Source organism: Carassius carassius, chromosome 17 (genome assembly GCF_963082965.1).
Source record: "Carassius carassius chromosome 17, fCarCar2.1, whole genome shotgun sequence".
Classification (NCBI taxonomy): domain Eukaryota; kingdom Metazoa; phylum Chordata; class Actinopteri; order Cypriniformes; family Cyprinidae; genus Carassius; species Carassius carassius.
In genome coordinates, this window is record NC_081771.1 from 32,660,864 (window position 1) to 32,688,293 (window position 27,430).

Sequence of the window (27,430 nt, forward strand, 5' to 3'; positions counted from 1 at the left end):
AAATTAAAAATTTTTTTACAGTTTGATTCACAACATTTAGTGCATTGTAATGTCATTCTGAGAATTTCTTAAAATAATTGGTTGGTAATATGTGTATTACTATAAAACACTAGTGTATAAGAAATCCACCTAAAGTGGCAATAATTTTGAAAATGATTTGTATTTTATTTTTCAGTGTTTTTTTTTTTTTGCACAATACATAGACAAGAGACAAAACATACTAAATCAAAAACATATAAACATTACATTAAAAACATTAAAATACAAAAAAAAAAAAAAAAATGCAACCAAGCTGGATGGTACATAAAACAGCTTGCATGTTATGTAATATATGCTCAGAGGTGTTAATTATAGGACCTAAAAACTCTGCATGTAATAACCTAGAACACTGTCTTAGACTTGATGGCTGCTCTGTCAAGGAACCTAGGTGTGCTATTTGATCGCAATCTTTCCTTAGAAAGCCAAGTTTACAGCATTTGTAAAAACTGCATTTTTCCATCTCAAAAATATATCTAAATTACGGCCTATGCTCTCAATGTCAAATGCAGAAATGTTAATCCATGCATTTATGACCTCAAGGTTAGATTATTGTAATGCTTTATTGGGTGGTTGTTCTGCACGCTTAGTAAACAAACTACAGCTAGTCCAAAATGCAGCAGCAAGAGTTCTTACTAGAACCAGGAAGTATGACCATATTAGCCCGGTCCTGTCAACACTGCACTGGCTCCCTATCAAGCATCGCATAGATTTTAAAATATTGCTTATTACTTATAAAGCCCTGAATGGTTTAGCACCTCAGTATTTGAATGAGCTCCTTTTACATTATAATCCTCTATGTCCGCTACGTTCTCAAAACTCAGGCAATTTGATAATACCTAGAATATCAAAATCAACTGCAGGCAGCAGATCCTTTTCATATTTGGCGCCTAATCTCTGGAATAACCTACCTAACATTGTTCGGGAGGCAGACACACTCTTGCAGTTTAAATCTAGATTAAAGACCCATCTCTTTAACCTGGCATACACATAACATACTAATATGCTTTTATTATACAAATCCGTTAAAGGATTTTGAGGCTGCATTAATTAGGTAAACCGGAACCGGGAACACTTCCCATAACACCCAATGTACTTGCTACATCATTAGAAGAATGGCATCTACGCTAATATTAGTCTGTTTCTCTCTTATTCCGAGGTCACCGTACCCACCAGATCCAGTCTGTATCCAGATCAGAGGGTCACTGCAGTCACCCGGATCCAGTACGTATCCAGACCAGATGGTGGATCAGCACCTAGAAAGGACCTCTACATCCCTGAAAGACAGCGGAGACCAGGACAACTAGAGCCCCAGATACAGATCCCCTGTAAAGACCTTGTCTCAGAGGAGCACCAGGACAAGACCACAGGAAACAGATGATTCTTCTGCACAATCTGACTTTGCTGCAGCCTGGAATTGAACTACTGGTTTCGTCTGGACAGAGGAGAACTGACTCCCCAACTGAGCCTGGTTTCTCCCAAGGTTTTTTTCTCCATTCTGTCACCGATGAAGTTTCGGTTCCTTGCCGCTGTCGCCTCTGGCTTGCTTAGTTGGGGTCACTTCATCTACAGTGATATCGTTGACTTGATTGCAAATAAATGCACAGACACTATTTAAACTGAACAGAGATGACGTCACTGAATTCAATGATGAACTGGCTTTAACTATCATTTTGCATTATTGACACTGTTTTCCTAATGAATGTTGTTCAGTTGCTTTGACACAATGTATTTTGTTTAAAGCGCTATATAAATAAAGGTGACTTGACTTGACTCTTTAAATACATAAAAGCCCTATCTGCACACACAGTATACTTTTTAAACTTCATCATTGTTAGTCAGCGCTAGAAACATGTCAGTGTGACTTGTTTTGTTGTATTCTAAGGTTATAGAAAGGAAGACATGACCACAACTGCAAAGGAAGATGTTTGGTTAAGAGTGGTGACCAAGTTTAGAGATGAACATCAGAGAATCAAATACAAACTGTTTAAACAAGTAGCCTACTATTTTTTGCAATGTTTAGTTTAAAATTTGCAATGAGACACAATAACTTTGATTGCCTTTATTATGAACAGAGGACTGAAATATGATTTAATTCAATCAGTCAGTTCACTCTTGGACTATTTGTCAGACTGAAAGTAGCTCGCAGGTGTGTGCACACCAGACCACAAATGAGCTCTTTGACATTTCAGTTTTCCATCAGCTGATAATATCTCTTAAACTGCTACATCTTTTTTATTCTTTACACTTAGTGTATTAAATTGGTCCTGCTCTACAGCATGTTTCTGTGTAAGAAAACAGTTACAAATGCTCGCTGTTTTACTGCCTCTAGTGTTCATTTCTTTTAGAAACTGTACTGATATGTACTTATTGGTACAGATTTTATGTCTTTTGAAAAAGTTCCCACAGTTATGTTTTCATCATTAGATCAGGTAGATTATGTTTCTCTCTCTCTGAACTGAAAGAAGGATAAGAAAAATGAAATAAAAGAGAAACCGAAATATGAAGCAATAAATCATTTGAAAGCTTTGCCAATCCAAATAAAGAGATACACTTAATATCACCGATATTTAGTGGAGGAACTTGATGGATTGATGAGCGTCTGTACACTGGGCTGACCGTCCAAATTGCTCCGTTTCATCTCTTCGTTGACTGAGTCTGAGGGTGGATTTGATGGTCTGTATTTCTTGTTCCTCCAAAACATCTTCACCTGAGGATGACAAAAAGAAGTGACTCACTAAAATTTTTTATATTAAATTATATATATATATATATTTCTTTAGCTTCCAAAATTACTATGAAAATAAAATTTCATTTGGAAGAGAGACACAGATAAATGGGGCACTTGTCAAGCTTGTTCACAAGAATCTTGTTTGTGGTGTATGACTGCCAGCTGTGCATACTGAGAAATCTGTCAATGACCATCAGACAAAGCCTACTGCAACCGCTGTTTTTGTGGTTAGATAAAAAAAAAAAAATTGGTTGTTATCTGATGGGTTGGTGATTTTTTTTAGCTGTATATGACTTCTGTTTCTTCTTTAGTTCTAAGCGGCCATGTATTATAATTTTTTTCCTTCTTGTTTTCTCGTTATAACGGCATAATTTTCTCGTTGTCTCGACATAACGAACGTTGTTTCTCTTTATAACGACTTCATTTTCTCGTTATAACGACTTAATTTTCTTGTTATGTCAACATAACGAAAGTTGTTTCTCTTTATAACGACATGGTTTTCTCATCTCGACATAACGTAAGCACTGATCTATAATATATAGATCAGTGAAACTAAGTTGTTTTCTCGTTATAACAACGTGACAGTTTTACTGTTGCTATAGTAACGAACTCAACTTTGACAGGCATCTGATGGACCATGCAGGCGCTCTTACTGTAGCCTATATTTCAGCAAATTTTGCTTTGCCTAGGTAATAACGTCTACAATACTGTACATAAATAAAGGCTGATCAATCACTGTTGATTTTTCCAGAGACAGTACACCAAACGTTTTGTTTTCGTAATTAACATGTTTAAATGGCAACACCGCGAACACTTCAGAAGGATGCAGAACTATTCTAAGATATTTTCGAGCTGCTTGGATCAAACTCACTTTTAATTTTCCCTTTATTTGACATAAAATTATATATAATTTGTCATTTTTTGTAGTCATTATATGCTGTGACAGATGATCGTGTGCGTTACAAGCTTCTATTTGAAAACAGCGTTCATGTGTACGTGTATGTGCAGAAAAAACGATTACAACATTATGTGAGTGAAAAAAAAAAAGTGAAGTGACATTCAGCCAAGTATGGTGACCCATACTCAGAATTTGTGCTCTGCATTTAACCCATCCGAAATGCACACACACAGAGCAGTGAACACACACACACACACACTGTGAGCACACACCCGGAGCAGTGGGCAGCCATTTATGCTGCGGCGCCCGGGGAGCAGTTGGGGGTTCGATGCCTTGCTCAAGGGCACCTAAGTCGTGGTATTGAAGGTGGAGAGAGAACTGTACATGCACTCCCCCCACCCACAATTCCTGCTGGCCCGGGACTCGAACTCACAACCTTTCGATTGGGAGTCCGACTCTCTAACCATTAGGCCACGACTTCCCCATTATAGAACAAATCTGAAATAAATTAGCCTATGCACTTTACATATACATCACATTTCTCATCAATATGGTTAACAATAAAGATTAATAATAAGGAAAATAAGCACATCACAAATAGCCTATCGTTAAATCCCGTCCTACTGTAGATAAACAGAACATCTCCGCTTATTATTTACCTAATCATGTGCCTAAAAGAAGCACAAATAAAGATATAGGTGCAAACAGAATACAGTGATGTCAACCTTGGTTTTGATAAGCAGTTATTTTATGACACAAAACTCGTTGGTGAAACTCATGCATCTAGCAAGAACTTAATACTAGGGCTGTGCAAATCGAATGCGATTTTCATGCGCATCTCATCAGTAAAGATGCTCCTGTGATTAGAAGTATATCTCCAGCACGTGCGTTCAGATCAGGGTTGCCAGTTTTTACAACAAATCCTGCCCAGTTGCTTCTTAAAACTAGTCCAAAACTAGCCCAATCGCGCTTCCAGGAGGTTCCCCCGATAAATTGCTTCCCGGGGTTAAAATGTACATATTTTGGAAGGGTTGCCTTTGTATAATTCACATTTTAGGGGCTAAATATCTATAGATAGGCTATAGAATGTGAGCTGTGCATTAGTGGGCATTAGCTGTTGATTATGTTAACTATTAAGTGGTTCAGCTATTAAAAGACATCTCGGTCAGTGTGAGGGGAAGAATTTCTGAGTGTGTAATGCTGATATGATATACTCTCAACAAATGCATTTATTTTTCACTTCAGGATTCAGGAAGCCAAACTTATATATTATAATATAAAAATATACATTATTAATATTATTATTATTATCAGTGGTTCATATACAGTATTGGGACTTTCTGCTTTGTGTCAAAAACAGTTAATAGTTTGAGAACAAAATGCAGGGCCTCAAGTGACTTTTGAGCATCATTTCAAAAGCTTCCATTGATCAGTAAACAAGCCATAACTAATATTACATGTAAAGCTTTGACTTATTTGGACAAACACAATTGTTTGAAACATCCCAGAGTTTAGGAAATGCAAAACAGTTAGACAGCAACAGATTTTCAACAACAAATCAAACCACAGAAACAAAATCGGCTACAATTTGCACATTGCATGTTTACACATAACAGCATACCTCATAATACATCGGTACATATCGGTAATACATTTCCGATAGATGCATAATGTTGTTTATAAGTTTAGTTTTTATTTTTGATTTGTGCTTTTCAACACTGCTTTGTGTGTGTGTGTGTGTGTGTGTGTGTGTGTGTGTGTGTGTGTGTGTGTGTGCTTACCTTCAGAATCACAAAGATGAAACCAGTGATGCACAGCAGCATCATGACAGCACACACAATGAGAAAGATCTTCCCATGATAAAAAAATATCTCCTGAGCACACTTTTTCATTATCTTTTCTGTCTGCTTCTCCTGTTTTATTTGTATTTTTATCTACTGATTCTTCTGATAGAATAGAAAATGAAGGCCAGAGAATTAGAGCTATCATCTATGCTGTTTTTCATTCAGTATTGATTAGAGAATGACTGTACTTCTCAATCTCTGCACCTGAATAGATGTTTCCCATTAACATAGTTTAATACTTAATAGACAACTACATGTTTTAAATTCATATAGACAACAATAAACTCATTATGTTTTTATAATAAATGTATTTACATGAAGTGTAAGACACACTTACCTATCCATAACCATGTGACTGTGCCGACTGATATTTCATCGTCCAAATTAAATTGACACCAGTAAAACCCAGTGTCTGTAGCTGAAGTTGGGAAATGTTCCAGTTACTTTGACGTTGTCCCTACACCATTCTGATATTGGTCTTAAAGTTCCATCTTTGTAATAGTAGAAGACTTCCTCCTTATTTTTACTTGCTCCTGCTTGTTTGTACAGGTACACCCCATCTTGAGGGGTTTTATCAGCAGCACACTGGATGATGATCTCATTCCCAACAGCTCCAATTAAAGATGTAACTGTGTTTGAGAAAAACAACTAATGAGATTACACTTAAACACTTAAAGGTGGGTGATTTTTTTAAAAATATATGTAACTCATCTGTTTAAATCAGGGGTTCTCAAACTTTTGCATCTCATGGTTCACCAATGTCTGTTTAAAAACATTCTGAGGACCCCCTTTCCAAACATGATAGTATGAACACATAATAAAAGAAAATTAAGTACAATGATATGCTCTGCTGTTAATCTGTTATGCCACTATTGCAGACTAGGTCAAGTCAGCTATATAGATAAAAAAAGGACTTGTCAGTTTTACTCAGTAACCATTTATTCATGTAACAATAACAGGGTAGGTCAGACCAATGACTGGGTCAGACACACAAGGGGAACACTCTTTTAATTTTAAGTTAATCAATAATACATAATTCCCACATCCAGGCTAACATACCTGTAACAACGGGTCAGACACACAAGAGGGGAACATTTACCCAGTTAATTCACCCCAATTTACATACTGTTAGTAAAATGTATCAAATACAATTAGCTATATGAACATGACTCTCACTCTTTAAGCGCCAAAGTCACAGAATTGCGTCAAGACATCATACTTAATTAAATAGATTGTAGTTTCTAATATGGTGTAATATCTCATTTGTATTCCCTACAACTATATGGCAAACATGTAGTACTTTGTTTATAGACCAAAAGTGTTTGAGGAAATAGCAGAGCAAGTGAGTTATTGTGTCATTGATGCAGAAGTAGTTCAGTTCATAGTGTGTGATATTTGCCTCTTGGAAATTATGATCGGTTGTCTAATAGTCGCACTTCTCCATGTACATTTTTGCAGAGCAATGGTGCCACCGTGTAAGGCAAGAGTGTTCACAAAGCACAAACAAATGTGGATGGAGTGGCTCCGGTGAACTGTCGTAGTGTCAACTGATAAAAAAATAGGCACATGTAATATATTATGGCACAGTAATATACAGAGATGTATAAAGTACTAGAGACCCAGACTTGAGCAAAAGTACAAGTGCTCTATCAAAAAAATGACTTGAGTAGAAGTTGAAGTGCTCTTTAAGCACCACACTTAAGTAGAAGTACTAAAGTATTCAACATTTTTTGTACTTATGTATTGCAAGTGGTCTATTTGAAAATTTACTACTCAAGTACTGAAAGTAAAAGTACAAGTATTGTGTTATGTAGTTATTAAAGAAAGTAGTCAAAAGTTTGAACATATTGTTTTTACTATTTCAAATGATTAACCTAAAGGACAATCACAATTCTTTTGACTGTAACTTTTTGTAAACAAAAAACAGATTAAAGGGTTAGTTCCCCCAATTTGCAAAATTATGTCATTAATAACTTACCCTCATGTTGTTTCAAACCCGTAAGACCTCAGTTTATTTTTGGAACACAGTTTAAGATATTTTAGATTTAGTCCGAGAGCTCTCAGTCCCTCCATTGAAGCTGTGTGCACGTTAATACTGTCCATGTCCAGAAAGGTAAGAAAAACATGTAACGTTAGTCCATGTGACATCAGAGAGTCAGTTAGAATTTTTTGAAGCATCGAAAATACATTTTGGTCCAAAAATAGCAAAAACTACGACTTTATTCAGCATTGTCTTCTCTTCCGTGTCTGTTGTGTGAGAGAGTTCAAAACAAAGCAGTTTGTGATATCCGGTTCGCGAACGAATCATTCGATGTAACCGGATCTTTTTGAAACAGTTCACCAAATCGAACTGAATCGTTTTAAACGGTTCGCGTCTCCAATACGCATTAATCCACAAATGACTTAAGCTGTTAACTTGTTTAATGTGGCGGACACTCCCTCTGAGTTAAAACAAACCAATATCCCAGAGTAATTCATTTACTCATTTAGTGCACTGACTAAACTGCTGTGAAGAGAGAGATGAAGATGAACACCGAGCCGAGCCAGATAACGAACAACAGACTGACTCGTTCTCGAGTCAAGAACACTGATCTATATATATAACACATTATAGATCAGTGGTCAAGAACCGTTTCTGTCAGACGCGTCCGATTCGAGAACCGAGGAGCTGATGATACTGCGCATGTGTGATTCAGCATGAAAGCAAACCGACACACAGAGCGTCTGAACCGAACTGATTCTTTTGGTGATTGATTCTGAACTGATTCTGTGCTAATGTTATGAGCCCAGGTAAACCGAAGGCTTGCAGTCAATGACGTCATTACGTCGAGCGCAAAAGAACCGGTGAACTGTTTTCTTCAACTGGTTTATTGAATCGAACTGTCAGAAAGAACTACTGGTGATCCGAAAACCGATGCAACCGGTTCTTGACTTGTGAACGAGTCATTATCTGGCTCAGTTCGGTGTTCATCTCTCTCTTCACAGCAGTTCAGTCAGCACGCGCCGTCTTCTTAATCGCTTGATTCGCTCAATGATGTGCCAGCTTCATCAAACCTGCCATCTACAGTTCTGTTTGTAATGGAATGATTCGTAACATTTTTATAATTGTAACGAGTAACGATGCAGCACATAAAAAAACTATCGGAGTAAAAGTATTAAACTCATCAAAAATATGTACTGAAGTAAAAGTGGAAGTAGGAGAAAAAAATAATACTCTAGTAAAGTACAGATACCGCCTTTTAGTACTTAAGTACATTAGTGAAGTAGTTCTACTTCGTTACTATACATCTCTGGTAATATAGTAATAATTTACCACTTTCTCCTGTTCCCTCTCGAGCTTTCACGAGACATCACCGAGATATTTCTCTGTTATGGGAACTCCTTCCCTTCCAATTTTTCCTGAAGTCCTATTGGCTCATGCCAGTCAACGACTGGCCAATTGATGTAAAGTATGCAACAGCATGCAAATACAGACTAGCTCGGGAGGCAGTATAAAATACGGTGCACGAAACAATTACGTCAGAACCTTCTACTTCACCTGTTGAATTCACTATGGCAACATGTTTCACAACTGCTTCCGCCCTCCTTCCAATATTGCAGAGTTTGTGTCCTTTAGCCAGGAGGAGGGGGATGAAGCTTTGTTCATCTCGGCATCTGAGAGGGAGGATTGGGCGGGATCGGTGTCCGATCAGTCAGACAGCATGGGCCCCCCAGACCTCCAGGAGGAGCTCATGAGGTCTGACCTCAAGAAGAGCCTGTCAGGAGTGAATGAGCAGCTGGTGAAGACATGGTCTGTGCCCCAATCAGCGCATGTCCACTCTGCCACGTTTTCCCACGTGGATGGGGCAGAGGCACACGGGTATTTGTGCTCTCCCTCCGTCGAGGAGAGCGTCGCTTCGCACCTGTGTCCTGCAGCAGCCAAGACTCTAGGCTCGGACATCAGCCTCTACTCAAGGCCATGTAGGACTACTGCCCACCTCGCCAATAAAGCATATGTGTCTGAGGGCGAGGCGGCTTCTGTGCTGCACAACATGGAGGTGCTGCAGGTTATTCAGGTGAAGCTCCTGCAGGCAGCGGAGGGCGGAGCCCTGTGATTTCAGCTATAATTGCACGTAAAATAGAGTGAAAATTTACAGAATATCTTATCTTTAACCTAAAACCTGAGACACACTGCACGATTTTCAGCTGTCCCAGATGAAAGTTTGGCATCGTGAAAACAATCGTGGCGATTTCTGTGATTGTGGCTCCTAATCGGTAGTCCTATATGTGATACAATGAGAGAGGTTCAAAGACAGACGCTGTCACAGTCTTGCGAGCAAAGAGATCCTACGATAATTTTCTGTCAGTGTCAGAAATTCAGCATGATCATTGCACTGTGTGTTTGTAGTTATGACCCACATTTAACTGACCAACCAATAAAAACACAACATGAAATCAACGAGACATGGCACTAAAACATAAAAGTGCTTACTTCAAGGTCTTATTTCTTCCTCTTTGGCTGCTTCCACTTTTTTTCACCACACATAAAAACTACAACTGTCAAAGTGTGATCCATTATACTCTTTTTGTTTACCACTAGAACATGCTAAAAATGTTTTAATCTTCTATAGAAACATGCGTCACCTATGAGTCAATAGATGTCACCATTGTACAGTCTACATGCATGTTGTACCCAAGTTTATAGGATTCATTTTGCACAGTGTGACCAGCATTAATCTCTTTAATAAATACATGTTCACATTTATTCTAGAACTAGTGACATACTCCCGATTTCTCTCAACATGGGGACAGAAGAGCTGTTAATCAATAAATGGAAAAAAAAATGTAAAATGTTAAAAATTTGAGCATTTAACTCGGATAAGTTCTTTCTAAATTAAAAAGTAAAGTGTTACTTTAATAGTTACTTAAAAAGTTATTAAATTAAGTTATCTTATTAAGTAACTCATGTTACTGGTAATGCATTACCCCCCAACACTGCAACACTTATATTTATTGAACGGAAGACAAGTTATTTTGAATTATTTAACTCAAGTCTCAAGTCATGAATATCAAGTCAGTCTTTTATGAATATTGATCAAGCAAGTCTCAAGTCCTAAAATTTGCAACTTAAGTCTGACTTGAGTCAAGTCATGTGACTCGAGTCCCCCACCTCTGATTTTATAGCCTTTTATTTACATGCGTGCTTAATTGTCTTTTCTTAACTAATGAAACATTTCTGTATAACATTTTCTGTCACAGCAATGCTTTTAAAAGTGTTACTTTCATTGATGCTGGATGCTGTGACAGCATCCAGCATCAATGAAAGTAACACTTTTAAAAGTTGAAATGGAAAGCAAATAATGCTAATACATATTCATACCTTGAGGCATTGAGTCTGCCCATGAAGAGCTTCTTAAACAGATACTGATGAGTAGAAAACTGTATCTCACAACACTTGCCATCTTCACAGCTCTGCGTGACTGACTAGTTTCTGTTCACTTTCTTATGTAAGTCGTAGTCACATGCATAGCTTTAAAGAAACTTTTTTTTTCCATCAAGGAAGTTAAGAAATCAGGTGTTTTGCATTGTAATTGCAGCATGTTAGCTTGAGCTTAGAAAATATATGTGGTACCTGTCAAGCAGTAAATCTTTACAGTCTGACTACGCCACCCCCTGATGATGGGCAGGAGGACCCACAAGTCTTCCCTTAATGTAGTGTAGCTATTTCTATATTTTCCCCGCAAAGGGACAGTTGACAAGAGGCAGATATATAGATGTATTTCAAATTTATTACAATTTAGTACAAAAGTGTGGAAAAGTTATTAAAATGGATCCTAAATACTGCTATACAATTGGTGGATTCTCCTCAGTCTAGGAATATCGGATCAGCCAATGCGAAACCCCTGCTCAGGAGGACCCTGGTGAGACAAAAAGAAACAGGAGACAGCAAACCAGCACCAGGAGAAGCATGCAACACAGCAAGCACCACACATTCAAGATCAGATTCAGATACCATGACAAAAATCTCACACCGTGTTATGGTTATAAATACACCCCAAACCAATGTCTCTAACAATGTGGTCCCTTGGCAAGAAGGGGCAAAGCATCAGTGTGGATCCGGCCTTGTACAGGAATAGCCTAAGCAGAAGACATAGTTAGGGAGGAGAACCACCAGCATTGATAGCACCAGAAGTTAAGGAACAATGCTACTACAAGTAGGGCACATGGGTGGTAGGCCCAGAAGCAAAATCACATCACACAAACAAACCAACAAACCAATAAAAAAATGCATATTAATCACAAGAAAACAGTGGCTGGCCTGGTCCCTTTTTGGAAATAAACAATCATGTTAGTTGCCAGCCTCATTAAACAGCATAGCATAGTCAACTCAAACATGGCTAGAAAATATAGGCCTACTTTTCAGTATGCTCAACTGTCCCACAGCTCATTGACATATGAAGACAAAGGTGAACATTCCGTTGCTACAGACAGAAAAAGTATTTTAAAACATGTTCCAATGCAGATATAAAACACTCAATGTACATATTAAGGCATTTACCGATGCAGCCCAGCAGCTCGGGTCACAATGAGATGGATCACAACATATTTTAAAACTCCATGCAGAAGCCTGTGTCCTCCATGAAGAGTAGACACGCACTTCTAGAAATTACCCTGATAAAACAAAATAAATATAAAAATTCAAAATGGCAGTGATTAATCATGCTCTACCATGACCAACAGTACCTACATGAAAAGTAAGCCCAACGCGCACAACAGTGTCCAACACCAACACAAAGAGAATCTGCCTTGCAACCAGCAGACACTTATCACTTCCTAATTGGTCATGTGACTTTTCAAAACATCATGTGATCCTGGGTGTTGTGTGAACGTGATGCAACTATGTTGTGTGCCTGCCTGTGTAGATCCCCACACTCACTCCTCCCAAAAGGTGTCGTTGCCCCCGACGATCAAACCTCAGCCCCAAGGAATGCAGCAGCCCTTACCACCCCCACATTGGCACTGGATACTGTGGACCTTGGCAGATTGTGAGGATTCTTGTGTTTTCCAGCTGTTACCCGCCTGGTGCGTCTAAGACCTGGTGACCTGTTTTGAAGTTGGGGGTGCCCTTCATCGCTGTCATCATCATCATCATCATCATCGTCATCATCATCGTCATCATCATCGTCCTCCCAACCCTCATCCTCCTCCACAGGTACTTCTGCAACTTCACTGGGGGCCGTTGGTGGCGGATCTGGAGTGACAGCAGCTACTGGAGTAGGTGTTGCTGCTTCCATCCAGGTAAGGACATCTTCGTCACTGCAAGTTGAATAACCTTCTGGGTAAGTAGTGTTTGTGGATGGCTGAGGGACCTTTGGTACTGATGGTATAATATCCAACTGTGATGCTCTAATCTCTGTTCTGTGGACTTGCCGGACATTACCAGTTCCATCAGCCAATGTGACAGTGTAGGGCCCACCAGGGCCAGTTGGTGTCCTGACGACTTTGTACAGTGCTGGTGACCAGACATCCTGGATCTTGCGACGACCTTGGCAGCGGTGATCTTTTAAGTAGACCAATTGGCCATCTGTGAAACCCTTATCACACACCTGTCGATTGTGGTTTCGCTGCCGGTAATCTGCTGCCTCCTCCATGTTCTTGCGGGCTAATTCACGAGTTACCTGAAGCCGTTCCTGATGCCGTATGACCCATTCATCCAAAGAGCTTGTTTCTTCGGTGTCGTTAGCCCCCAAGAGGAAATCTATAGGGAGTTGAGGTAGCACGCCAAACATCAACGAGTAAGGGGAATGACCAGTGGAGCGGTGGGTAGAAGTGTTGTATGCCCACACCAACTGAGAGATGTACTTTGGCCACTCCCGTTTCTCTTCCACAGTGAGCGATTGGAGGAGGTCATGGAGGGTCCTGTTAAATCGCTCACATTGGCCATTCCCTTGGGGATGGTATGCTGTTGTTCTAGACTTTTCAATCCCATATAGCTGACACAACTGTGCGATGAGTACACTCTCAAAGTTTCTCCCTTGGTCGGAATGTATTCGTTTAGGCACTCCGAAGCGGTTGAACCAGCAGTCAACTAGGATCTTCACCACTGTTCTGGCACTTTGGTCTTTGGTTGGGATTGCCTGGGTGTATTTTGAGAAAACAGTCATGACCAAGACATTTTCCCTGCCATCTGTTGCAGACTCAAGCATTGTAAAGTCTATGGCAAGTACTTCTAATGGCTGACCTGCCAGCAGAACCCCCTGGTAAGTCTTGACTTTGGGCTGGACAGCTTTCGACAGCACACAGCGTTGGCAATTTTGACAGTATTTCTCAATTTCTACTCCCATCCCTGGCCAGTAACACCGTTGCCTCACCAGGTCAGTAGTTCGCCGTACCCCTTGATGTCCATGTTGGTCATGGAGACCCCGGAGAAGTTCCTGGTGAAGACACTGCGGCAGGAGTAGTTGGGTGTATGGCTCTCCATGAGGGGCAGTTGTCTTCCGGTACAGCAGGCCGTCCTTTTCCAAGATACGTTCCCACTGCCGGAGGAGATGTTGTACATCCTTGGTGAGTTTGGTCCGCTGTTCCTTACTGGGAGGCCTTTCTAGTCTCCAAAGAGACAGAAAGTCTTTCAAAACAGGATCCACCCCCTGCAAAATTGCCAGTTCAGCATTGGATCGACTCCGATTTGGTGAGATATAGCTCCCTCAGCCCTATCAGGGATGAGGGCAGTGCCGATCCTGACCTCCCTGGGGCCCTAAGCAAAATTCTGCTAAGGGGCCCTCTAACTGACTCGTGACGCCGTGAGCTATGTAAACCATTTGCCATTGCCACACAGTCACACCTGACACTTCAGTGATCCCAATACAATCCTCCCTCCTTTAAACAAAACAGTCGACAATATATAACAATATAGAACATAATGAGGTTCAAACAAACAATATTTATTGAATAGAGTATTTCCTATAGAATATTAAGATAACAAGTGAATATTATTAAGTAAGTGAATATTAACGTAAACATTAATAAGAAAACTAAATTGGAAAAATCATATATCTATATCTATATAACTATATATCTATATCTATCTATCTATCTATATATTTATTTTTATTTTTATAATTTATATAATTAATATTACTATTGTTGTGGTTGTTGATGATAATAATAACTATATAATAATAAAATACTCAAAATATATAAAGTCATTTATTATAAATTACATAATCTTACAGAAACAGGAGAGATAAAACTCAGTCCTCATAAAGTCTGTTAAGACGGGGGGCCAATCTGCTGGGTCATTTGGTGGAGCGGCAACTGTTCTATTTGGGTCTGAGCTGCTTGTATCTGCTGCTGGCTGTACACCTCTGGTTGTGCTAGTACTGACTGAGGCTGCCTGTACTTCACCTGGGTCTGTCACTGTGTTCGTACTTTCTGAAGACGGCTGTACTGTATTTGCTGAAGCTGGCTGTTCTGGGTCTGTGCTAGTACTGGCTGAGGCTGGATGTGTATCAACTGAGTCTGTGCTTGTACTGGCTGATGGTCCAGCATCTCCTCTACTGACAAACTTAAGCATAGCACCTGCAAATTATAAATAACTCGTTTTATAAGCTGCATCAGACCCATTCAAACTGGCTCCCAATTTTCTTTTATACATTTTCAAATATAAAATACTATTTATACTATGGCTTGGCTCTTGTAATATTTAACTAGTGAACTAGTTATGCAGATATCAATAATCCCTGTGAGTAATGACATCATTGATATCAAGAATGAACTTTTGTACAAGTTAACATGTAATTCCTGATATCAAAAATAGACATTGGTAGATAAAAATGAAACTAAGTATTACTATTAGCTATTAGTATTAATATTATTAGTATTAGCTATTATTGACTAACTATTAGTAAAAATAATCAAGAATTCACATTGCAAATAGTAAAAAAATGTAATGCTTGATATCAAAAATGCATAAGCTGTGAATGAATAAAAGCTAAAATGGCTTGCCATAGCATGTTAAAGGTTTTTTTTTATTTTTGTAATATATATGGTGAAGCAATTCTTGATTTATGGTTATTATTAACTGAGGGATGTGCATTTCACACATTGACCAGTATGTCCAGCTAATCAACATTTTAAATTCAATATAGCCTATAAATCAAGTCAATCACTGTCAAATTATCAATACATTGCTTTCCATCTTGCATAATTAGTGCAGAGCAGTTGTATAGCGTTTTTAACTACACATTGACTGAGACTAGATAATCAGTGTCTTGTTTTAAAAGTATGTATGTATAATGTGCACTTTTGATGAGGAGTGCCATCATTCACGCCCATATATTGTACAGTCTGTCTGGTCTCCACATATATTTCTGCTTGAAAAATGCGCATTTCATTTCGTGCATGCGCATATGAACGCATGATAACACGCGACGCGGTTATCTTTTCCGAGCTGCAGTAAACAAACACCATTGCACTTTGTCGTTTATCAAAAACAAACGTAATAAATAATTGTATTTTACGCTCACTTTTGTCAGGCACAAAGTGATGCAAGAGATGCACTGCCTGCCCAGCTAGGTTAGGAAGACCGAAAAAAGACAACAGAAATGCACATAAACTCAAGTATAAACTTTACTTTGCTGACCTCAAACTTAGAGAGGAGATAAGACAAGTTTACCTGATTGTTGTTCCCGCAGTTCACTTTCATGGGTTTTTTTTTTTCCTCTTTTCGTGACCAGAGGATAGTTTCGCTTCATTTTGTCATGGATGTTGTAAACATTAATTGACGGTGACGCGCTATGACACGAGGAGGAGGCGGGGCCTTGAGTAATTTGCGGGGCCCTACGCAGCTTGCGTAGTGAGCGTATAGGGCTGATCGGCTCTGGATGAGGGGCTGGTAAGGTTCAACTCTCAGCTGGTCAGTCTCCAGATCTGTGGTCTCTGCCTGCATGCTGTACTGGCGAGAGAGAGAGTCAGCATTATTTTTTCCTGGTCGGTAGTGTACAGTGAGGTCGAAAGCTGCCAACTGGGCAACCCATCTTTGTTCAGTAGCCCCCAACCTCAGGGTCTGAAAATGACTTAAAGGGTTATTATCAGTGTAAACCTTACATTTGCTGCCAAGCAAGTACTCTCTGAATTTTTCTGAAACTGCCCATTTTAATGCTAAGAACTCTAGCTTCATGGAGCTATAATTCTCCATGTTACGCTCCGAACCTCGCAATGAGCGACTAGCATATGCCACCGGTCTCAATTTTCCCTCCTTCTCCTGAGAAAGGACTGCACCTAGCCCTTGGTGACTAGCATCTATCTCCAAGACAAAGGGCTTTGTGAAATCAGCAAATGCCAAGATGGGAGCACTTACAAACATGCTCTTCAACTCAGTGAAACTTCTCTCACATTTTTCAGTCCACATACTGGGAAGGACGGCAGCTGGCCTGGTCCTACACACCTTTGCAGTTTTAATTACATCTGCCACTAGTTGGTGAAGTGGGGCCGCTAACTGAGCAAACCGCTTAATGAAGCGACGATAATAGCTGCAAAATCCAAGAAATGATCGGACTTCGGTCACATCACAAGGCCTCCTCCAGTTACTCACAGCAGACACCTTTTCTGGATCAGTGGCCACACCTTCTTTGGACACACGATGTCCCAAGTACTGCACTTCCTTCCTGAAAAAGTGGCACTTAATCAGCTTTGCCTTAAGCCCTTTCTGTTGGAGTCGGCTAAGGACCATCTCCAGTCTCTGCAAGTGCTGGGCCACAGAAGAACAAAGATTATGACATCTTCCAGATATAAAAGAACCGAGTGAAAGCTCTGATCACCAAATATTCGCTCCATGAGCCTCTGAAACGTGCCGGGAGCATTACATAGCCCAAATGGTATCAGTTCAAATTCAAACAGGCCAAAGGGGGTACAGAATGCAGTTTTTGGCTTATCTCTCTCAGCAACAGCATCTTGATTATAGCCATTAGCCAAATCCAGAGATGAGAACCACTGGGCCCCTGACAAGGCATCCAACGACTCCAGTTTTCTTTTGCACCAGGACAATAGGTGATGCGTAAGGGCTGCTACTCTTCCTGATCACTCTGCTGGCCAGAAGCTGTTTTATATGGTCCTTTACAGCCTGCCACTGTGTAGGGGGTATTCGCCTATATCTTTGTCGGACTGGGCATCATCTAAAAGAGGTATCTCATGTACAATCTCATCAGTGCAACCCAGATCTCCATCATATCTAGCAAAGACATCACTATAGTTCTCTAACAGCTGTTTTGCTTGGCCCTCCTCTTCAGGTGAAAGCTCTGACCAGTGTAAAGCTGCAAGAACTTCTGAGATGGAGGCAGGTGGCCCCCCAGCAGTATGTATATTAACTAGGGCAACATCACCATTCACCCCTTCAAACTTCAGCTCCTCTGCCTGAATGTCAACCACTGAGTGCAACATCCCAAGCACCTGCTTTGAGTGGACAGTAGCACCAGTGGCTCCTACATTTACTACAGGAACAAATGTCACACCATTGGAAACACGGAGTAACGACGGGGACAACAGCAAACCTGGGGCAAGATCGGAGCCTCCAGGTTCCAACAGCATTGTGGCAGGTGGCGTATGTGGGACTTTTGGGCAGGTGACCTTAATAAACTTAAGTGACCCAGCTGGGATGAATTCCCCACCCCTTTCTAGGACCCGCACCTGACCCTCATGAGTTAAATGGCACACATCTTGGCGGCGACAGTAGCGGAGCACAGACTCCCATCAGGCCTCTGCCTTAACAGCTCCTAGAGAAGCAAATAATTCCTCACCCTGTTGTGAAAACAACTCCCTATAACACTGAGAAATGACCTTCATTCCTAACAGCCCAGGAATGGAATGTTGTTGTAGTGTGCCAGGGGCATCCTTCACCACCAAAACCCCCCATCCTGGAAAGGTTCTACCCAGTACCTGGATATCCATCTCTAAATATCCAACATAGGGGATATTTAAACCATTTGCAGCTTTTAATGCCAACCACCCACTTGACTTGAGCCTAGGTGCTCCCCAATGTTGAAATACTTCCTTAAAAAGGGACTCTGTGATTGTTGTCACCATAGAACCAGTGTCCAGTAGACACTTTACTTTAACACCCCCCATCTTTACCTCCACTACGGGACATTTACCTACAAGTGAGATTGACTCATTTGAAGAGAGCAAGACCTGATTAGAGGGACTATGATTGTTTGTCACAGTGCTTGGATCAATATGATGCATACCTGACTGTCTTGTAACTGCAGGATTTTCCTCGGGCTGGACATTGAGTAAACTGGCTGTTCACTGCCTCGGTCCCTGTCGACACTGACGGAGGACATGCCCAGGCTTACGACATCGGAGACAGATGGGTTGGCCTTCTGGGGTAAACTGGTAATCGGGGTTATGAGGACGAGAAGTAGGCTGGTTTAACACAGATTCTATCTTAGACAGACTCAGTAGTATTTTATTAATCTGTGACTGCTGTTGGTTAAGCTGTTTCTGCAAGACCGAAACTCCAAACTCTTTTCCCACCCCCACTGCATGACAAGCCCCTTCAACATTTAGATCCACCCCACAGTGGTGAAGCTCGGCTCGAGTTTGTCCAGAGGGGCGCTCACCCTCTTCCATCCATCTAATTGCTTCATGCCGTAGTGCCATAAAAGCAACAGCCAGATTTTGACGCACAATGCTCTTTAGCTCTCGTCTTAAGGAAACATCACGTACATGCTCCATGAACTGATCTCTAACTAACATATCGGGGTCTGTCAACCTATTAGGGTAAGCACGTTTGATTTCTTCAATTATAACCCACAAAGAATGAGAAAATTCTTTTAAAGACTCCCCATCTTTCTGTTTTCTGTCAAAGAATTTTCTTTGCAGGCTGACAAAGGAGGAGGAGGAACCATAAACTTCTTTTAAAATGTTTAAGATTGTATCCGGATTTTCCCGCTCGACCAAAGAGCAAATGTGATTTCAGCTTTTGCTTCTTCCAAATGATCATAAAGGAAGAGGGCCTTCTCCCTAGCCCTCATATTCCTATCCCTCATGCATGACTCAATATTTTCTATCCAATCATAAATCAATATATCAGATTTAGAGCCGGAGAAGTGGGGGCACATTCTCTCTCTTTGAATATATACAAAACGTTCTGGTATAGGTTGTGGACCAGGAAAATTTGGTGAGCCCAAATCGCCACTGGGGGCTATCCCACCAGCAGTAGTGCCATTACCAGAGGTACCTGCGCTGGCACCTCTTCCTCTCTGAAGTTGTTCATTAGCCACTCGTAATCTCTGCACTTCTTCCCGAAGAGTCAAGAGTTCCTCAGGTACATGTTCCTCCACCTCACCCATCTTACCAGTTTAACAGCCTCACTACCACAGAAGAGAAGATGGAACAATGTCAAAGACATGGAAAACAAAAAAACTTCAGTTGAGAAGTAGTAGTCACTGGCCGTTGATTCCCATCATTTTTATTTTTGTCTTGGCCATCCACTTGTAGTCTTCTGTTGTCCAGAGCCAGCCACTGTTTCGATTTTAACAAAAAAAAATACACAACAAAACCATGTAGACAAAACAAAATATCAATGCCTCATTTAGACCCTGCCGACTATGCCATAAATGTGGTACCAGTCAAGCAGTAAATCTTTATAGTCCGACTACGCCACCCACTGATGATGGGCAGGAGGACCCACAAGTCTTCCCTTAATGTAGTGTAGCTATTTCTATATTTTCCCCGCAAAGGGACAGTTGACAAGAGGCAGATATATAGATGTATTTCAAATTTATTACAATTTAGTACAAAAGTGTGGAAAAGTTATTAAAATGGACCTTAAATACTGCTATACAATTGGTGGATTCTCCTCAGTCTAGGAAGATCGGATCAGCCAATGCGAAACCCCTGCTCAGGAGGACCCTGGTGAGACAAAAAGAAACAGGAGACAGCAACCCAGCACCAGGAGAAGCATGCAACACAGCAAGCACCACACATTCAAGATCTTCAGATACCACGACAAAAATCTCACACCGTGTTACGGTTATAAATACACCCCAAACCAATGTCTCTAACAATGTGGTCCCTTGGCAAGAAGGGGCAAAGCATCAGTGTGGATCCGGCCTTGTACAGGAATAGCCTAAGCAGAAGACATAGTTAGGGAGGAGAACCACCAGCATTGATAGCACCAGAAGTTAAGGAACAATGCTACTACAAGTAGGGCACATGGGTGGTAGGCCCAGAAGCAAAATCACTTCACACAATCACACAAACAAACCAACAAACCAATAAAAAAAATGCATATCAATCACAAGAAAACAGTGGCTGGCCTGGTCCCTTTTTGGAAATAAACAATCATGTTAGTTGCCAGCCTCATTAAACAGCATAGCATGGTCAACTCAAACATTTTCAGTATGCTCAACTGTCCCACAGCTCATTGACATATGAAGACAAAGGTGAACATTCCGTTGCTACAGACAGAAAAAGTATTTTAAAACATGTTCCAATGCAGATATAAAACACTCAATGTACATATTAAGGCATTTACCGATGCAGCCCAGCAGCTCGGGTCACAATGAGATGGATCACAACATATTTTAAAACTCCATGCAGAAGCCTGTGTCCTCCATGAAGAGTAGACACGCACTTCTAGAAATTACCCTGATAAAACAAAATAAATATAAAAATTCAAATGGCAGTGATTAATCATGCTCTACCATGACCAACAGTACCTACATGAAAAAGTAAGCCCAACACGCACAACAGTGTCCAACACCAACACAAAGAGAATCTGCCTTGCAACCAGCAGACACTTATCACTTCCTAATTGGTCATGTGACTTTTCAAAACATCATGTGATCCTGGGTGTTGTGTGAACGTGATGCAGCTATGTTGTGTGCCTGCCTGTGTAGATCCCCACATATATAAATATTTTCAAATGACAAAACAGTTAATGATAACATTGAACATTCATTGAGAGTGAGACATTGATTTAAATGCTCTTACAGTCTAATCCTGGATGTCTAAACGATTTCTTTAATTAGGATGTAATGTGTATAGCATATAACGTTAAGTGGATTATTTACACAGTTTAAATATTTCAATCTTTTTAATACAATTATTTAATGTGTGTCCAGTCAAAATATTGTCCGTAAACAAAGATCAGTATTTGCTTTATGTCAAATGAACAAGAAGTCATCTTAATAAATGAAAATACAGGTGTAAAAGTCATTTGGCTGGTTTGTATGGGGTAGTTAGACTCTACTGATGGATATTATAACTACGTAGACCATAGATCAGGGATAGGCAACTCCGGTCTTGGAGAGTTTAGCTTCAGCCCTCATAAAAACTCACCTGCCTGTATCTATCTAGTAATCCCGAAAACACTGATTGCCTTGTTCAGGGGCGTTTAATTAGGGTTGGAGCTAAACTCTGCAGGACAGTGGCCCTCCAGGACCGAAGTTGCCTATCCCTGCCATAGATCATCTCCTTATAAAATAAACTAGAAGGGGTTAAATACATTCCTAAAGTCCAACATAAATTTATATATTAAATTTATTAAATTTATATATTATTTAAATATGCTCCTTTATTTTTGTCTTGCTTTCATTATCAAAGAGTAGTAGTTTGTTTTTAGCCTATTTAGTTTAGTTTTTAGTTGATTTGTTAGCTGATTTGATTGAGTTAGGCAACGAATGCTTAGATGGAATGCTTTTATGAGGTCTGAAAACATGAGGTGCACCACACTGCCTTTTTAGTTGACATTTTTTTTTTTATTTAGAGAAGAGGAATGTGCTGCAGTTTTTTATGTTGGATGGCAATCACCAAATCAGCTGTCCTAGTCTCATCAAGGCTTATTGCGTGCGTTGGGCTGTCAATTTTTTTTTTTTTTATTTCAAATATTCATCAAATTTAAAATAAAAATCCACATTCGAATGCAAAAACATTGCATTCAAATTTTAGGTGTGCTTTGAGGAGGCTGCTTTAAGGCCCGCCCTGGGTTTACTTTACATTCCGTGTTTTGTTCAGTCTTACACACAGCCTCGTCCACACAGATTTCAAAAGGCTGACAAACTCGACAAGCAGTACCACTTCTGTCTCATCATTCACCTCGTGCATGCATGCATGCAGAGCTTGAACCAGAGTTGTTCACGGATCCCATAGGAATGAATGAGAATGTCATGAGCTGAATCCTGTCGCAGAAAGTCAGCGACTTCTCTTATAAAAAAAAAAAAATTAAAAAAATTTGGTAAACTCTACAAATATTTCAATACTAGTGTTAAACATGTTGAAGATTAGCCTATAGGCTTTCGATTTCCTCTAAAAAGTTTTTTGGACCCAGCTTGTAGCCTCTCCTCTATTGATCCCGTATTCCCCCGTGGGACTTAGTTGTGGTGTTAGAGGCTCTTTGCAAATCTCCATTCTATCTCTTTATATAATTTGATATTGTCCAGTTGATACATTTCTTGTATGTCTGCATAATAACTTGTACAAGCTGATTTATCTGAACATTGTCATTTATTTCCTTCAAATAATAACCTATTATTGTAAATTAGGGCTGCGCCGATCATGATCGGCCGATCGTTAATGCGCATCTTGTCAGTAAAGCCGGTTCTCTGTGAAGCTGCGAAAATCCACGTTCATTTTCAGCGTTTATTTGCGCATCTTCACAGTTAACAACGGCTCTGTGTAGTAACAGCTGCTCTATGTTAAATCATGCACCTAATGGAATTTACCGATGATTAGAGAACCGGCTTTACTGACGAGATGCGCATTAACGGTTCACCTTTTTCAATGCCCACTTTAGTAAGGTCACAATGGAGTGCTTGAGACTAGCAAGCATAGGGACAAACCCTTCGACAGGGTACAGGGATTGTCTTAGGGTCTTTATTACATGCTATTGGAGAAAGTGCAATGGTCAACTTGGATCACTATGACTTAATAACCAATCACATTACACCCTTGACATCACTGAAGTTCAGTGAGAGTTGTACAACACTCAGTCGCTGTTAACGGTTCCCATGGGAATGAATGAGAATGCCATGAGCTGAATCCCTCCTGCCACAGAAAGTCAGTGACTTTTAAAACAGCATTTTTTTCAGTGTAAACTCTAAAAATACTTAAATCCAAAATTATTGTTTAGTGTAAAACTTGCTGAAGATTAGCCCATAGGCTGTCGATTCATTAAATGATGAGCTGTTTCCTATGTTTTATATGTTAAGAGATCTTTAAACTGAAGTAAATAACTTTTCTCTTCATGCAGAGTACAAATACTCACTTTTGTACAGTTTGATTCACAACAGTTAGTGCATTGTAATGTCATTCTGAGAATTTCTTAATATAATTTGTTGGTAATATAATGTGTATTACTGTGAAAAACTAGTTTATAAGAAATCAACCTAAAGTGGTTTAAAATAATTTTGACAATTATCTAATTTAATGTTTTGTTGCATTTTATTTTTCAATGTTATTTTGCACAATACAAAGACAAGAGACACTCTTGTCAGAGACAAAACATACTAAATCAAATACATATGAACATTACACTAAAACATTAAATTACATACAAACTGCAACCAAGCTGGATGATAAGTAAAACTTATGTTTAAAACACATGTTATGTAATATATGCTCTTTAAATACATAAAAGCCCTATCTGCACACACAGCATACTTTTTAAACTACATCATTGTTAGTCAGCGCTAGAAACATGTCAGTGTGACTTGTTTTGTTGTATTCTAAGGTTATAGAAAGGAAGACATGACCACAACTGCAAAGGAAGATGTTTGGTTAAGAGTGGTGACCAAGTTTAGAGATGAACATCAGAGAGTAAAAAACAAACTGTGTATTCAAGTAGTCTACTATTTTTTGCAATATTTAGTTAAAAATTTTATAATGAGTCAAAATAACTTTGATTGCCTTTATTATGAACAGAGGAGTGATATGACTCTGTACTTTAATTCAATCAGTCAGTTCACTGTTGGACTATTTGTCAGACTGAAAGTAGCTTGCAGGTGTGTGCACACCAGACCACAAATGAGCTCTTTGACATTTCAGTTGTCCATCAGCTGACAATATCTCTTAAACTGCTACATCTTTTTTATTCTTTACACTTAAACTTTTAAATTGGTCCTGATGTACAGCATCTTAAATATAACTATAGCGAAACATATGGAGCTGCAATTGAAACTGTGTAAGAAAACTATTACAAGTGCTCACTGTTTTACTGTTTTACTCATTTCTGTTAGAAACAGCACTGATATGTACTTATTGGTATGTATTTCATGTCTTTTGAAAAAGTTCCCACAGTTATGTTTTCATCATTAGATCAGGTAGATTATGTTTCTCTCTCTTAAAAAAAAATTAAAATGAGAAACTCAAATAAGAAGCAATAAATCACTTGAGAGCTTTGCCATTCAAAATAATAAGAGATAAACTTTATATCACAGATATTTAGCGAAGGAACTTGGTGGATTGATAGTCAGGGTTGATGAACGTCTGTACACTGGGCTGACCGTCCAGATTGCTCCGTTTCATCTCTTCGTAAACTGAGTCTGAGGGTGGATTTGATGGTCTGTATTTCTTGTTCCTCCGACGCCCCTTCACCTGAGGTTGAAAAAAAAGAAGTGACTCATTTATAATAATAATTATAATAATAATAATAATATTCAGCTTCCAAAATTACTATGAGAAAACACTGTTCCAGGGGTGCAGTAAAGGGGGTTAAATGGGGAGTGATTCTAGGGGACAGCAGAAATAAGGTTTTGAGCCAGTGAGAAGATCAAAATAACATATGTGACAAGTGGGTCTGGGTCGAGATCCATGGGAACAGAGCGTGGAGTGATTGGAAAATGAGCGACACCTGTGCCACCCACTGTGTCCCATGAAGGAGATCCGGAAGGATAAAGGAGGAGTTACGACAGTGAAGGACGAGAGAAGACCAGGCCTGGATTTTATTTTGTGATTTGGTTTTGTTTGTGCGTGGCAGTCGTCCATGAGGTGCTGTTGCGCTGTTTTGTGTTTATTTGGTTATTAAAGTTTCATTTAAATGTTTGCCGGTTCCCACCTCCTTCTTCCCATCCTATAAACGTGTTTACTGCGTTACAACATTTTATTTGGAAGAGAGACACAGATAAATGGGGCACTTATCAAGCTTGTTCACAAGAATCTTGTTTGTGGTGTATGACTGCTAGCGGCGCATTCTGAGAAATCTGTCAATGACCATCAGACATACCGCTACCACTGTTTTTGAGGTTAGATAAAAAAAGAAGGAAAAAGGTTGTTATTCGATGAGTTTTTTTTAGCTCTATGACTTCTGTTTGGCTATAGAATGTGAGCTGTGCATTAGTGGGCATTAGCTGTTGATTATGTTAACTATTAAGTGGTTCAACTATTAAAAGACTTTCTGCATGTCGGTCAGTGTGAGGGGAAATTGTGACGGTGTTATGCTTATATAGTCTCAACAAGACACAACAAATTCATTTATTTTTCACTTCAGGTTTCAGGAAGCCAAAATTAACTAAAGGCTCATATCATTTTCTATTATCAATGGTTCATCTATTTATTTGCACTTTTTGCTTAATGTCAAAAACAATTCATAGTTTGAGAACAAAATGCAGGGTCACTTGACTTCTGAGCACCATTTCAACAGTTTCCAGTCATCTGTAAACATGCCATAACTAATTTTACATGTAAAGCTTTAACTTTTTTGGACATTCTTATTTGGGACATCACAGAAAATATCCCGGAGTGTAGGAATTACAAAACAATTAGACAGCAACAGATATACAGCAACAAATCAAACCTCAAAAACTAAATCAAAACCTCTGTAATACATTTTAGACAGATGCATAATGTTGTTTATAACTTTATTTTTGATTTGTGCTTTTCAACACTGGTTTTTGTGTGTGTGCTTACCTTCAGAATCACAAAGATGAAACCAGTGATGCAAAGCAGCGGCAGCATGACAGCACACACAATGAGAAAGATCTTCTCATGATGATGAAGATCTCCTGAGCACACTTTTTTATCATCTTCTCCGTCTGCTTCTACATTTGTTACTATTTTTCCTGTTATATTTGTTTTTTTATCTACTGATTCTTCTATGATGGAATAGAAAATGAAGGCCAGAGGATTAGAGCTATCATCTATGCATTTTTAAATTCAGTATTAATTAGAAAATTACTATACTTCATAATCTCGGTATCTGAATAGAAGTTTCCCATTAACATAGTTTACAAACTAAACACAAAGCTGTGTTTTACATTCATATAGACAACAATAAACTCATTACGTTTTTATAATAAATGTATTTACATGAAGTGTAAGACACACTTACCTATCCATAACCATGTGACTGTGCCGACTGATATTGTGTCTTCCAAATTAAATTCACACCAGTAAAACCCAGTGTCTGTAGCTTTTAGATTCAGTATGGTGACATTTAAGTTGGGAAATGTTCCAGTTACTTTGACGTTGTCCCTACACCATTCTGATTTTGGTCTTAAAGTTCCATCTTTGTAATAGTAGAAGACTTCCTCCTTATTTTTACTTGCTCCTGCTTGTTTGTACAGGTACACCCCGTCTTGAGGTGTTTTATCAGCAGCACACTGGATGATGATCTCATTCCCAACAGCTCCAATTAAAGATGTGACTGTGTTTGAGAAAAACAACTAATGAGATCTTCAACACGTAAGACTATATTGCATCTGAAATCATTTTTGTAGCAAAATGTACAGACAAATACAATACAATACAAAATAAATTATTAAAGTATATAAATTATAATAAAGTATATGCAAAATATGCATATACATATTTATACCTTGCGGCATTGAGTCTGCCCACGAAGTACTTCTTAAACAGATACTGATCAATAGAAACCTGCATCTCACAACACTTGCCATCTTCACAGCTCTGCGTGACTATGACTAGTGTCTGCTGAAGTACATCTTG

At 39.3% G+C, this 27,430-nt stretch overlaps 2 protein-coding genes across 5 annotated transcripts in view; both read right to left on the minus strand.

Moving 5' to 3' along the window:
- Nucleotides 1-27,430, minus strand: part of LOC132090970 (E3 ubiquitin-protein ligase TRIM39-like) — a 147,204-nt gene that overhangs the window by 18,995 nt on the left and 100,779 nt on the right. The window lies entirely within an intron of this gene.
- On the minus strand, nucleotides 1,813-27,415 carry LOC132090974 (uncharacterized). 2 transcript variants are annotated; one of them, XM_059497770.1, is made up of 4 exons: nucleotides 27,300-27,415; nucleotides 26,814-27,128; nucleotides 5,447-5,611; nucleotides 1,813-2,746 (listed from the first exon to the last, which is right to left on the minus strand). In XM_059497770.1, the coding sequence occupies exons 1-4, from the start codon at nucleotides 27,379-27,381 to the stop codon at nucleotides 2,607-2,609; spliced, it is 702 nt and encodes a 233-aa protein (XP_059353753.1). In that variant the 5' UTR covers nucleotides 27,382-27,415; the 3' UTR covers nucleotides 1,813-2,606. The 2 variants fall into 2 exon arrangements, with proteins under 2 accessions (XP_059353753.1, XP_059353752.1); XM_059497769.1 differs by lacking the exons at nucleotides 1,813-2,746; nucleotides 5,447-5,611 and adding exons at nucleotides 24,110-25,081; nucleotides 26,393-26,577.